Raw genomic sequence first — 13,152 nt, 5'->3', positions numbered from 1 at the left:
CAGGAACATTTAGTTCTTTATATTTGTCTTAGGGATTTTTTCCCCCCATTTGTTGCCTGTACATTAATGAGGTATCACATCCAAAAATAAAAAATGCAGTCACATTTCTGTCTGCAATATTGTTGAGTGTAGTCAGGGTTCATAAACTTTTGTACTGAAACTGCAAGATGTACTGTGTACGATGATATTTATTGTTTCGTAAGGTCGGACAAAATGGTTCTGTCATTGAAGTGTTATATACCGTAGTCTGATAACATTTGTCAACGTTTTACACCAAGGCGCAGCATGACCATGTGCAACATGAATCTCTTTATTGTAAGAGAAAATTGGCCTCATGTTTATTTAATTTCATGGCAGGTTTTAGTAAGAGTGATCCCGTGTTACCCGAACTTCACTGGGTTTTTGCCATCTCTCTTGTGAAAATGCATTGTCCTTAAACACTAATGTGATTAGTGCCATTGCTATCACTGAAAAGAGAAACTGCTAAATACAAACATTATACTTGGCAATGCTTGCAGAACATGTGATTACTTTCAGGCTATAAGAAAAGATGCCAGATATAGCCACCTTGGGTTAGACCATGTCTCAGTTCAAAAAGTCATTTTTATTTGTACTACGTCATGCCTAAGATTTTGTAATGAGAGGAACTATAGATGGCGGCAGGTGGGGCAGTGAGTAACGTTGCTGTTTCCCAGCTCAAGGGACTCAGGTTCGATTCTGACCTCGGGTTTTTGCACATTCTCCCAGTGTCCGCGTGGGTTTCTGCTGGGTGCCATGGTTTCTTCCCACCACTCAAAGCTGTCCAGTGGTTAGGTGGATTGGCTATGGTTAAATTGCCCCTTAGTGTGTGTGTGTGCCTTGGGATGGTCTGGCGTTCTGTCCTGGGTGTATCCCACCCAGTTCTGACTTCCTGCGATCCTGAATTGGATAAAGCGGTTCTCGAAAAGTGAGTGAGGAATTATAGATACATGATTAGTGAGAGGATAGTCAAAGTCGGGTGAAGGCTGCTAAGAGATGTTTAGAGTGAGTGAACTCAAATATATACTTTCCTTCATTCAGGGACATGGGCATGGGAATGTGGTAGAACTACCAGAAGTTATTGTTCAAAATGTATTAAAGAACTTACTGAAACTTACAGACATGATAAGTTGCATCTGGGGTTATAAGTTAAGAAAAAAATCAGTGGAGATTCTGACTATAATTTTCCAAAAATTTGTTGAAATTAAAATTGTAAAGTAGAAGGTGGCAATTATTGGTTTTCCTTCAAAAAGGAGATGGGAACAATCCAAGGAATTAAAAGCCACCTAGTCTTATTCTTCATTGGTTCTTGGGATGTGAGCATCATTGGCAAAGCCAGAATTTATTCCCCATCCTTAATTTTGCTTGAAAAAATGGTGAACTGCCATCTTGCAGTCCATTGCATGGAAGTACACCCACAGTGCTGTTAGGGAGGGAGTTCCAGCATTGGCCCAGCGATGGTGAAGGAACAGTGATATAGTTCCAAGTCACGAGGCATGGAGGTGGTGGTGTCCCCATGTTTCTGCTGCCCTTATCCTTCTTGGTGGTAGAGGCCACTGATTTGGAAGATACTAATGTAGGAGGCTTGGCACTTTGCTGTGTTGTATCTTGTAAGACGGTATATACTGCTGCCACTGGGTGCTGATGGTGAAGGGAACGAATGTGTTGTATGTGTAAGGTAGTGGATGGGGTGTCAATCAGGCGATGGTCTTTGTCCTGGATGGTGTTGAGCTGCCTGAGTGTTATTGGAGCTGCACTCATCTAGGTAAGTGGAGAGTATTCCATAATACTCCTGACTTGTGATTTGTAGATGGTTTCAAAAAAATGAGGAGAATAGATGTAGGGATTTTCTCAAAGCAATTAATATACCACATAAAGGTGCACATGGGACGGACAATGCTATGTGGAATTAAAGAAAATTTGTTCAAATAAGTCACGAAATGGTTGGAGGATAAAAAGCAGTAACAGCAAGTTTGCAAGGCCAAAACAATTGGCCTTTAGCTGTAGTGGGTGGGTACAGGGGCAAGAAAGGAAGGAAAGGGTGAGGTTAAAACAGCTGTCAGTAAAGGAAGCCTGGGCTGGTTTTGTTTAGTGTAGGAGAGCTATGTTCAGTAGCTGAAGTGCTGCTCCGTGTGAGATGTGGCAGAGGTGTTGTTATGATTCTCAGTCCAGGTTGAGTGAGTGATGGGGGAAATGGCCAAAGTAATGGACTGCATGGTGGGATTCGAAATGCTGCTTAGTGGAAAGGAAATGCAAAGGTAAAGATCCTAGTCTGTGTGATTAAAATGCTTCTTCAGTGGGAATGCGACAGGTGGAGTTCTTGAAATGTTTGTTGGCTGTGTGATGTTGCTTATTGTGGGAGGCATCAGAAGCTGGTCATTATTTGGAACTTGAATGTTCCAAACAGCTATTTCTGGGGGCAGAGGACAGGCGGGGCAGGATGATGGTCGGTAGCTTAAATTGAGAGAAAATGCTATTTCCTTGGAGGAATTGGGGCTGCAGTGATGCTCATTGGATGGAATTAGAAGGGCCAAGCCCTGGTCTCTGAATGAGGTTAACATAGGGCCGATATGCTGTTCAGTGACAGGCAATGGTGGCACAGGTGGTGGGCAAGTAGGGTGTGGGCTTGGGTGTGTGTGGGGCCAGTCAGTTGTAACAGCAGTTTAATGGGTGATGGCAGCTGAACGAGTTTCTTGGCCTGCTTCCTGGAACTTCTGAATGTTCCCACATGGGAGAGACAGTGGTGTAGTGGAATTGTCACTCAACGAATAATTTAAAGGCCCAGGTTAATGCTATGGGGACGCGGTTTTGAATTCCACCATGGCAGATGGTGAAATTTGCATTCAATAAAAAATCTGGAATTATGAAAGTCTAATGATGACCATGAAACCATTGTCGATTTGCTATCCATACCTGTTCTGGCCTACATGTGACTCCAGACCCACAGAATGTGGTTGACTCTTAAGTGCCTTCTGAAATGGCCTAGTAAGCCATGTAATCCAAGGGCAATTAGAGATGGGCTAGCCAGCAATGTCCCCATCCCATGAATTAATTTAAAAAAGTCTGTTCAGAAGTGGGAACTTCTGGGTGGGGAGGACTATAAGGGACCAAATGATTAGCGTAAAATTTTGTAAATAAACTGAAAATTAAAATTCTTGCATTAATTTACTTACTATGGTGGATGCCTCAAAAACCTTGACTAGTTTGCAGTGACATTTGGTGCCCAGAGCCTGCAACTTAATGCTGAATCGACCAGTTTCTCTGGCATTAGGTCTCTATATACTACGGCAGTAGTGGTTGGGCTGTCACATAATGTTGGGTGGTACCTCATTCTTCTCAATCCATCATGTAATGTTACATTTACAAGCACAACTTTGAATCTTGAGACCACATGCTGTTTTTAATTTTATACTGTGTGTCTGTGTGTGTGTGAGAGAGACAGAGGGAAAGACAGAAAAAGAAAAGGGATAATAAATGGAAACTGCCAGTTTGTTGTAATGTCATGAATGCCTTTCAGGGAAAGGAAGGAACTTGCTACTTACACAGCACGTTCTGCATATGACTTTACACCACACATGTTTGACTCTTGATGCTGTCTTCCAATTGCTGGTGACTAATTAGAATTGCTAACTTGAGACAACCAGAGATGGACAAACAAATGCAGCTTTACCTGTGTTGCCCACATCCTGAGAACAAATTATAAATTCCAGACAAACTGCTGAGTCAGCACTATTCTGAATTTATTTTTGCTTTGCTGTTTAGGAACGCTTCAGTACATGGCACCCGAAATAATAGACAAAGGACCAAGAGGTTATGGGAAGCCTGCTGATATCTGGTCATTAGGATGCACAATTATTGAAATGGCAACAGGGAAACCTCCATTTTATGAATTGGGAGAACCTCAGGCTGCTATGTTTAAGGTAAGATATTACATTAAGAAGTAAATGTGGATTACTGTACAAGCTATTCCGACTTGTGAAAACTAGGAAGTTTATATAAAATAAACAAAAGAAGCTTGATACATAGTAAGGCATTCAGCATTGTTGGTGAACATAGCTAAGTCAATGCAGACTCTAGTCTTCAGAACTGAATGATGGACAAGCATTTAAATAAAATCAGAACATAGATGAGGGACATAATGAAAGATTCCAGTTGTCTACAACTGGGGAAAGAAACCTTTTCTTGTTGCTTCTACTATTCTATTTTTGAATATCCATGTACAAATAAGGATCACCATCATTCCATTCCCAAAAATGGTCTGCAACACAGTCTCGTCTTAAAGCAAATGCTCTGGGTAGGTAGGTGATTTCACTGTTATTCTTCCCCACCTCTCACGTGCAGTTTCTCAGTATTCTTCTGAGACAAGCTAATAGGTACCTGCCTACTGGAGATCCATGTTCCTACTGACCCCACAGAAACAGTATTTTCTAAAAAAAAAAAGGTTAAAAACTTACTTCCTTGAGCCTTTTCTAGCCCTAGCTCTTAGCACTATCTACATCTAGTGGGAGCCACAATGGCTCCACAACACTCTTCTCAGACTGCAGGTTAAAATAATCACCAGATCCTGATCTGCATGTTTAATTAGGCAATCATCAAGGTTATCAGCAAGGCTCTGAGAGATGATTGTTCAGTAATATGTAGGAGGTTTCTTTGGAAATTGGGGATACATAAGATGACGTTTTGACTTTAGTCTTGTACTTTTAGTTCTGAGCTTTAGTTCTAGTTCTTTGTAATCTTTGTAGTAGAATGTTTGGAAAGTTATCTCTGTGAAATCAGAGTGCACCACTAATAGATAGGATACTGAGGTTAATATTGTAAACCAGCCAATCAGAGGCAGATGTTTCTTAGGGTCAGGGAGAAGAGGTTTAAACCCAGCTAGATCAGATTTAATTTTGTACTTGCATGGGAAGTGGGCATCACTGCCATTTTATTGCCCGTCCCTAATTGTCCTTGAGAAGGTGATGGTGAGCTGCCTTCTTAAACCATTGCCATCCATCTAGTGCAGGTATACCCACAATATTATTAGTAGGGGACTCCCAGGATTACAGTGAAGAAACAATGGCATAGTCAGGAAGCGACTTCAAGAGGAACTTGCAGGTTGCAATGTTCCCATGTACCTGCTGTCCTTGTCCTTCTAGGTAGTAGAGATGAGTAAACTTGCCTCAGAATTCCCAGCCTTTGACCTGCTCGTGTAGTTAAGTTTCTGGTCAATGGTAACCCCAAGAGTGTTGACGTTGGGGGATTCAGCAATGATAATGTCATTGAACATCAAGGGGAGATGGTAAGATACTTTCTTGTTGGAGATGGTCATTGTCTGGAACTTGTGTGGTGCAAATATTACTTGTAACTTATCAGCGTGTGTGTGTGCGCATGCATGTATATATAAAGAGCGAAAGATCAATAGAGAGAACATACTGATGTGGAAGAATAGAGAAAGAACCAGACACATGGATGCAGTTAGTTCAGTCATTTGCTGTGAAGCTTGGAGTTGGTGCATGAATCAGTTGTGCTTAACAGGAAACTTACTCATTATATGAAAATAAAGTAATGTTATTTCAAACTTCCTGGATGTTGCTGCAGTTGGTAGGACTCCTACCTGCCATGATGAAGTAGCCTTATAATTCTGCTTTTAATTAGCTGACAACTGATGTTTGCCTGCATTTGTTAACTTGTTATCTGTAGCTGCCAACAGTAATGCTTGATGTAATGTTTACACATAAGAATCCACTTGCTTACAATCAAGCACCTTTTACTCCAATGTGTGACAGTCTGAAACTTTTAAAAAAAAAAGATGTTATGTGTTTTTCTTTTGTGCTTATCTAATATTTTTTTCTCTAAACTAAACTTGAATCAGCATAGATCACTAAAAGTTCAAAGGAATGAAAAGAATTGTCTAAATTAACGTTGAGTTGAATACTATATCTTTCCTCACCCTACTGGCTTATCTTCAGGTGTGAGCCTTGATATTGAGTGTCAGTGTTATTCGACTGGTAGTAATGGGCATCGCTGCTGAGCATAATTTTCCATTTGCCCAACATTCAAATGCATAACCTTGCCACAGGGAACATCTATTGCAATGGTGGTGACAATTTCAATGGTAATCAATATACAATGATCAAAGAATAGGACTCCTGATTGTTACTTTTCCTTATCCATGTTCCATCCTCCCTTACTCTCCCAGGACCCATTGTAGTTCTCCATTACAGTCCCAGCTGAGATCAGCTAACCTGGTGCAGGCTAGCGATCACACCTAGAACATCCTAACTCTGTGCATTAGGATCAAAACAATATAGTAATTATTGCAACCCACTGAGCCAACAGCGAGCTTGCCCTTTTGTTTTACAAATTGCATTTTGATTGGTTTTTTGTATATTTTGTGATGGACCATGTGTTTTTTGGGAAAAACCTAGATTTTATGTTGGGGTGATGGTCCCTTTTTAAAAACTAGGTTTCCTGGAAGATGATTCTTGTAAAAAGCAATTTGCTGCCTGTAACTGATCATGTGATCAGCTGCCTGGGAGGTAAAACAATAGGAAAGCAAAGAGGGAAACAAGAAGTTAAATATGGGGGAGAAGATTCCCATGTGTGGTTCTGTTTTTAAGCAGTTTGATTAGAACAAGTTGCCTGCAGGGGATGAGCTCTTTTAAGCAGAATTCGGTTGAAATTGTGTGTGCTGGCTAAAAGGGTTTAAACCTTTGAGAATTGAAGGACACTACTATCAGTGATTTTGACTTCTGGGAAAGCCAAGCTGTGAAAAGAGAGAGAAACTTTTTAGATGCAAGAGTTAAAGAACATTTAGAACCAGGGGAGTACCAACCTGATGTGGCTACACTTGATGGGCTAGTGAAGCCTGTGTTGAACTGGAAATGTGGGACAGTTGGAGGAGATTTGATGGGACAACCTTATCAGAAGTAGGTGGAAGGCCTAAGAAATCTATTATATGAATCTTTGAAACAGCACACCGACTAGGTGGTTAATCTTCCAATTTCTGATAGGTATCTGATTTTAGTTTTTTGGGGTTGTAAATCCAATGGGTGAAATTTGAGTTAAGGGGTTTATATTATAAGTAATTGTGTTCATTGTAGCTTTTTAATTTCTTTAGTGTGATTGACAGTATTCATGTTCTTTACTGTTTTTTGGGCAGTGCTCAAAACTAAAACTGGGGAAACTCACAAGAGCTCATAGTGCCACCATTGCAGTCAATCAGTAATCTATGACCAGCTAAGGCAGTGGCCACTAAAGATACTGCAAATCAGAGCTAAGTTAACTCTAAAAGAGCTGGAAGAAACTTGTATCACTGTCAAATGTTTCATTATAAATCCAGTAAAATGCCAAAGGCTGACCAACACTCAATTGGAAGGCACCGGATCCCCTATCTGAATTTACATTGTTCCAACATATGTCGAACTGTGTTTTCTGGACCTCAATATTTCCAAACCAGACAAACAAGCCATTACAATTAAAATTGCAACAGGCAATGAGGCCTCTACATACTGAACATGTCAGGTCTGTCCAATGACCGTCTTAAAAATCCAGAAAAAATATGGTCAACCCTTGAATATCAATTATGAGTGAAGCTCAACTTCAGAATGCACCGAATGGAATTCATGTCTTTCAGGCAACAACTGGCAGAGACATTGACCAATTCATAAGTAGGTGCAGAGAGAGGGGCATGGTTGTGCTTTCAACAGTAGCAGAGCTAGCCAACAGAATAATTGAGCTTGTGATACCATCAACCCCAGTGGAAGTATTCCAAAAAGACATCTTGGACCAGCCCAAAGGCTGCACAGTGGAAGCACTACTAAAAAGTGGTTGCAAGTATGAAGCCACACTAATGGGTAGACCGATAATACAGGCTTTGCATCATTCAGCCAACATTGGCATGATAGCCAATGCAGCCAAACCTAAAAGCAATGTGGCTGGTGTGGCCTCATACATGCACCCAGGAAATGCACAGCTTGTAATGCTGTATGCAAGGCATATGGAACCGGAGGACTCTGGAAACACCACTGCAGAAGGTAAAGGCCAAAACAGGTGATTTGACATCATGAGGAGCCACAAACAAATGCCCGACAGGTACAGCGTTCTAACCAACCTAGAGCAGGTACCAAACAGCATAAAGACATATAGCCAAGACTATACAGTCAGATGATGAGGACGACACACAAAGTGAACTGACATTCAGTACAGTGAATGCATTGGCACAGTGGTACCCACAGAAGCCTTTTCCGCTGTCCAGAATATATGCCCACAGATGCAGGGTCTGCATAACCTATTTGCAAAACTGGATACCAGCACAGGTGCAAACATCCTTCTACTTCGTACGCTGAAATGCATGTACCCACAGAAGCGGCAAGTGTTGATTTGACCAACTAATGCCAAAGTCACCATGTAGAATGACTCAAGAGATGCCAGCCCCCAGATCCATTACACTCAGACATCGCTGCAAAAGTCACCATGGTCACCCCAGAAATTTTATATTGTGGGCACTACAGGTCCAGTGATCAATCGCAGGCCTACCAGGGTCCAAACGCCTGCCCTTAATCAGCATTCATAGCATTGTCAAGACAATGACAAACACCAGAAACTACAAGGAGCACCTTCAGAAATCCTGTGCTTATACTAGGAGAAGATCGCCTAATTTTGCAACACAGAAAATCAGCCCAAAGATGGAGAGGCACAATTCGAACCAAATAGGCTTACCCATTCTGAATGTACACTCTTCATTGCCCTGTGGAACCAAAGAGGAATTGCTATACGGCAGATGAGTGCAGTGTGGAACACCCTCCCCAGTCATCTCGTGTCAGTGCTCCCAGAAGTACATGATGCCTTGATTGAAAGACAGGGAAAGATGAAAGAGTCCCATGATTGGCAAGCGGGGAATGAATTACCCAACATGAACATCAGACAGAAAGTTCGGGTACAATACCCAACTGAAGGCACATGGAGTCCAGCAGAAATCATCAGCATGTGCCCAGAACCAAGACCTTTTCAAGTACGACCACCTAAACGACATTGCAGTGCGACAAAACTAATGCCAAATCAGAAACACCGAGCGATTCTATTGCAACTAGAACATGGTCCTAGACACAACACAAACAAAGCTCCCCTGGCCAGCAATTTGAAAATGTACAACAACCTCCAGCGAAGATCACCATAACTAAAGCTGGACAGATGAGCAAACTTCCGATATGTTGCAGAGACTTGTAAAATTAGTTCTTTGTATTTAAAGTACAGTCAGGCACAATGGGTGAAATTTTACGGCAGCAGTATTTTGGGATCCTTGCTCTTCCTGATATATATTAATAACCTAGACTGTGGTGTGCAGGGCACGACTTCAAAATTTGCAGATGATACCAAGATTGGAAATGTTGTCAACTATGATGGGGATAGTCTTGAACTTCAAAAGGATGTAGACATGTTGATGAATTGGGCAGACAAGTAGCAGATGAAGTTCAATGCAGAGAAGTATGAGGTTTTGGCAGGAAAGATATGGTGAGATAGTATAAAATAAAGGGAGAAACTCTAAAGGTGGTGCAAGGACAGAGGGACCTCGATGTATATGTACATAGGTCATTGAAGGTGGCAGAGCATGTTGAGAGAGCAGTTAATAAAGCATATAGTATCTTAAACTTTATTAATAGGGGCATAGAGTATAAGAGTAAGTAGGTCATGTTGAACTTCTATAAGACACTAGGTAGGCCTTATCTGGACCAGTTCTGGTCGCCATACTTGAGGAAGGATGTGAGGTCATTGGAGAGAGTACAGATGAGGTTCACAAGAATGATTTTCAGGGATAGAGAACTGTAGCTACGAGGGTAGATTGGAAAGGTTGGGACGGTTTTCCTTGGAGAAAAGAAGACTGAGAGGAGAATTAATAGAGGTATTAAGATCCTGAGGGGAATGGTTCCCACTTGAGAGAACATTAAGAACTAGAGGACACAGATTCAAAGTAATTGGCAAAAGGAATAAATGTGATGTGAGGAAAAAATTTTTCACCCGAGGGTGGTTGAAGTCTGGAACAAACCTCCTGAAAGGTTGCAAAGGTAAATTCGATCAAGGTATTCAGAAGGGAATTGGATTGCTCCCTGAAAAGAGAGAATGTACAGGGTTACAGGGATAAGGCAGAGGAGTGGGACTAGGTGGAGTGCTCTTTCATAGAGCCAGCGCAGACTCGATGAGCCGAATGGCCGCCTCCTGCACTGTAAAGATACTGTGATGCTGTAAAAGTGATGTGGTGCTGGCACAAATTACTGCGAGTGCTGTATGAAGCAAAGTAGGCGAACAAACCTTGAAATCCCAAGCGAAGTGCAGCTCACCAGGTGCATGTCACTTATGTGCCGTTGTGAAACATGTCAGCGTGCTATGAGGCCGATCAGGCTGACTTGGGCGGTTTTCTAGCCTGGGTGGATGATTCCAGCTGAAATGCAGGTGTATTACAGTGAGTTTCCTGACGCTCGATGGCAGATGTGACTTGCCAACAACGGGCTGAGCAGACAATCAAAACTGGTTTCACAACGTCATGAAACCGCTTTTTGGCCTTCTCACCATATTGTCTGCTCACACCACCGAAAAGTAATGCATACAATAATCAAGAAAACAGTCATATGCTTTCAGCCTAATATTTTATCAATAAACATACAAAAATGTCAAAGTACACGTGAATACACTGCCAATACGAGTATTGAAATCACACCCCCAATTACTTTCTTATTCACTAATCAATACTCAATTTTAGCCATATCTGGATTCTCAATTAATCTCATGTAACTTTTGATTAATGTATTGGATAACACTGATTAATAATGAGCCCCTTTAGTTCATCTGTTAAACTGTTTTAATATGAATGTTAACTCCCATTAACTACCACATCAGGACTTCCAAAATGTATTTTGCTAAAAGCTCATGAATCAATGAGTAAGTCACATCTGAAACGCATTTTAACTTCACTATCATTTCACGAACTTCCCATCCTGTGCTAAGAGACAAATACTTCTACTTCTTCGATGTGCTTGTGTGCTGTGTTTTTCTAACTCATTTTGTCATCTTTGCAGGTTGGAATGTTTAAAATTCATCCAGATATTCCAGATTCAATGTCGCCAGAGGCCAAGGACTTCATACTTCGTTGCTTTGAACCAGAACCTGACAAGCGCGCCACTGCTCCCGAATTGTTGTCAGACGAGTTTCTGAAGGTTACCAGCAGAAAGAAAAGGTCACAGCTAAAACAGCAAGGTAACCAAATCAGAAACACTAGGGGCAGAATATTGAGCTTGGCGGGCAAGAGCATGCCCAACCTTGCCGAACGTACAATGACGCACGATGGTGACGGGTGAGCACCCCAACGTCATCGCGTAGTCCCGCAACATTCCGTTCGTCGGGCGTGTGCCGGAGTCGGCAGTGTGCCCGCTGACAATTAAAAGGCATGTTAAGGCCCTTAAAAAGGTAATTAAATTCGAAAACACCAAGTGGCCTTTGCACTTCTTGGGAAACCCCATCCACGGGCGGGATGAGGTTTCCTAAAGCAAATAAAAATAAACTAAAAAGATCAATCATTAGTGCCTCAGGGAGATTGAAGCGCTTTTTTTTGTGCGCGCACACGAAGTTCGCGCTAGGCCTATTTGCCCCCCACCACCCGCGCAGACAGTGCTGAGCGCTGCCACTCGCTTATCATGCTGGGCGAGCCTTAATCGGCCAGCCTGTGTAAAACCATGGTGTGGTGCCAATTGCGGGTGGCGGTCAGCTTCCTGAGCACCCCGCCACGGGCAAAATTCTGCCTTAGGTTCTCATTGTTGTGACATTCTAGAGATCCAAACTGTGAAGTCTGTGTTCCTTCTGCACCTTGATAGTGAAGTACAGCAGGTACTACTTTGTACCATGATAAGAAATGATTGCAATACAACTCACCTGAAAGATTAAAAATTATTTTGTATGTACCAGACGTTTCAACCAAATTAGTAAATTAGCATTTTAATATTTACATGAGTTTGCTTTTGCTTGAGTAATATTTTAGTGATAATTGTTATTCTGTAATCATTTTCTAAAATGGAACAGGGAGGATAAATTAACATACTTAATACAGCTAACCTATATGCCTACCGTTTTAAAAAAAACCTTTGAAACTGAAACTTAATTGCAGTTTTGAAGGAGTGCTACACTGTTGAAAATGACGACTTTCAGCTACAATCAATGCCCTGTCTGCCTCTAAAAGATCCCATTGTATTATCCAATGAAGAACAGAATGAGTTCATCTGTAATCTAGCCAATATTTACCTTTCAATGAGCTATACAAACAAAAAAACTAGATTAACTAGTCATTTATTTCCTTGCTGTTGGCTGTATGACTACATTTCAGAACTAATTAGTTGGTTGTAAGTAGCTTTTGGATGCTGTGAGGATGTGAAAAGCTCTATATAAAAACAAGTGTATTACATTTCTCTATAATGAAGCAACTATTCCAGCTACCTTTTCATCCATTATGCATTTTAAAACATGTTTAACGTGTCAGGCTTCAAGTTGACTTGTTTTTAGTATTCCAGTGTTCTCACATTCTAAGTGAAATGGATTTGGAAGGGGTCCTTGTTGATTTGGTCATGACCAGAGCACAAACTGTTCTTGAGGTCCAAGATTTTTGAATGCTGTTACTAGGTGCAAAGTGTGAAAAAAATGTTCTGTTCTCCAGCAGGATCCTCTTGCACAACATAATATTGCTGTTAGTGATTTTTTTGCGTGTCCTGTTTTTAAAAGGACACCATCCTGTAAAGTGGCAAATAAGCCCAGTTTGTCAGGATTGTAAAAGTAAGCAGTGATGTTTTACTGATGAAAGCAAAATACTGTGGATGCTGAAAATCCGAAACAAAAACAAAAACGAGGACTGCTGGAAAATCTCAGCAGGCCTGACAGCACCCATGGAGGGAAAGAGAGAATCAATGCCTCAAGTCCACATGACTCTTCTTCAGAACAAGTTTTACTGATTGCTCGCTGGTGAAAAATGTTACCACTTGTTAAAACATCCAGCTTTTAATGTATAGGAATCATTTGGTATGCGCAATTGTCCCTAATGGGCGACCTAATTGTGCTGATGCAATTTGTTTCTGGAAGTGTTTTCACAAAGTGTTCTAGAAAGTCAGTCAAAAA

At 41.3% G+C, this 13,152-nt stretch overlaps 1 protein-coding gene across 3 annotated transcripts in view; it reads left to right on the top strand.

Moving 5' to 3' along the window:
* The window catches only part of map3k5 (mitogen-activated protein kinase kinase kinase 5), a 185,057-nt gene that overhangs the window by 126,167 nt on the left and 45,738 nt on the right, over positions 1-13,152 (top strand). For all 3 annotated transcript variants that reach the window (XM_041188304.1, XM_041188306.1, XM_041188305.1), the window contains 2 exons: positions 3,781-3,938; positions 11,073-11,250. In XM_041188304.1, coding sequence (XP_041044238.1) covers positions 3,781-3,938; positions 11,073-11,250 — 336 coding nt within the window. The remainder of the gene's footprint in view (positions 1-3,780; positions 3,939-11,072; positions 11,251-13,152) is intronic.

The sequence above is a fragment of the Carcharodon carcharias genome, chromosome 5, assembly GCF_017639515.1.
Source record: "Carcharodon carcharias isolate sCarCar2 chromosome 5, sCarCar2.pri, whole genome shotgun sequence".
Lineage (NCBI taxonomy): Eukaryota > Metazoa > Chordata > Chondrichthyes > Lamniformes > Lamnidae > Carcharodon > Carcharodon carcharias.
This window is presented reverse-complemented; position numbering and strand designations above follow the sequence as displayed.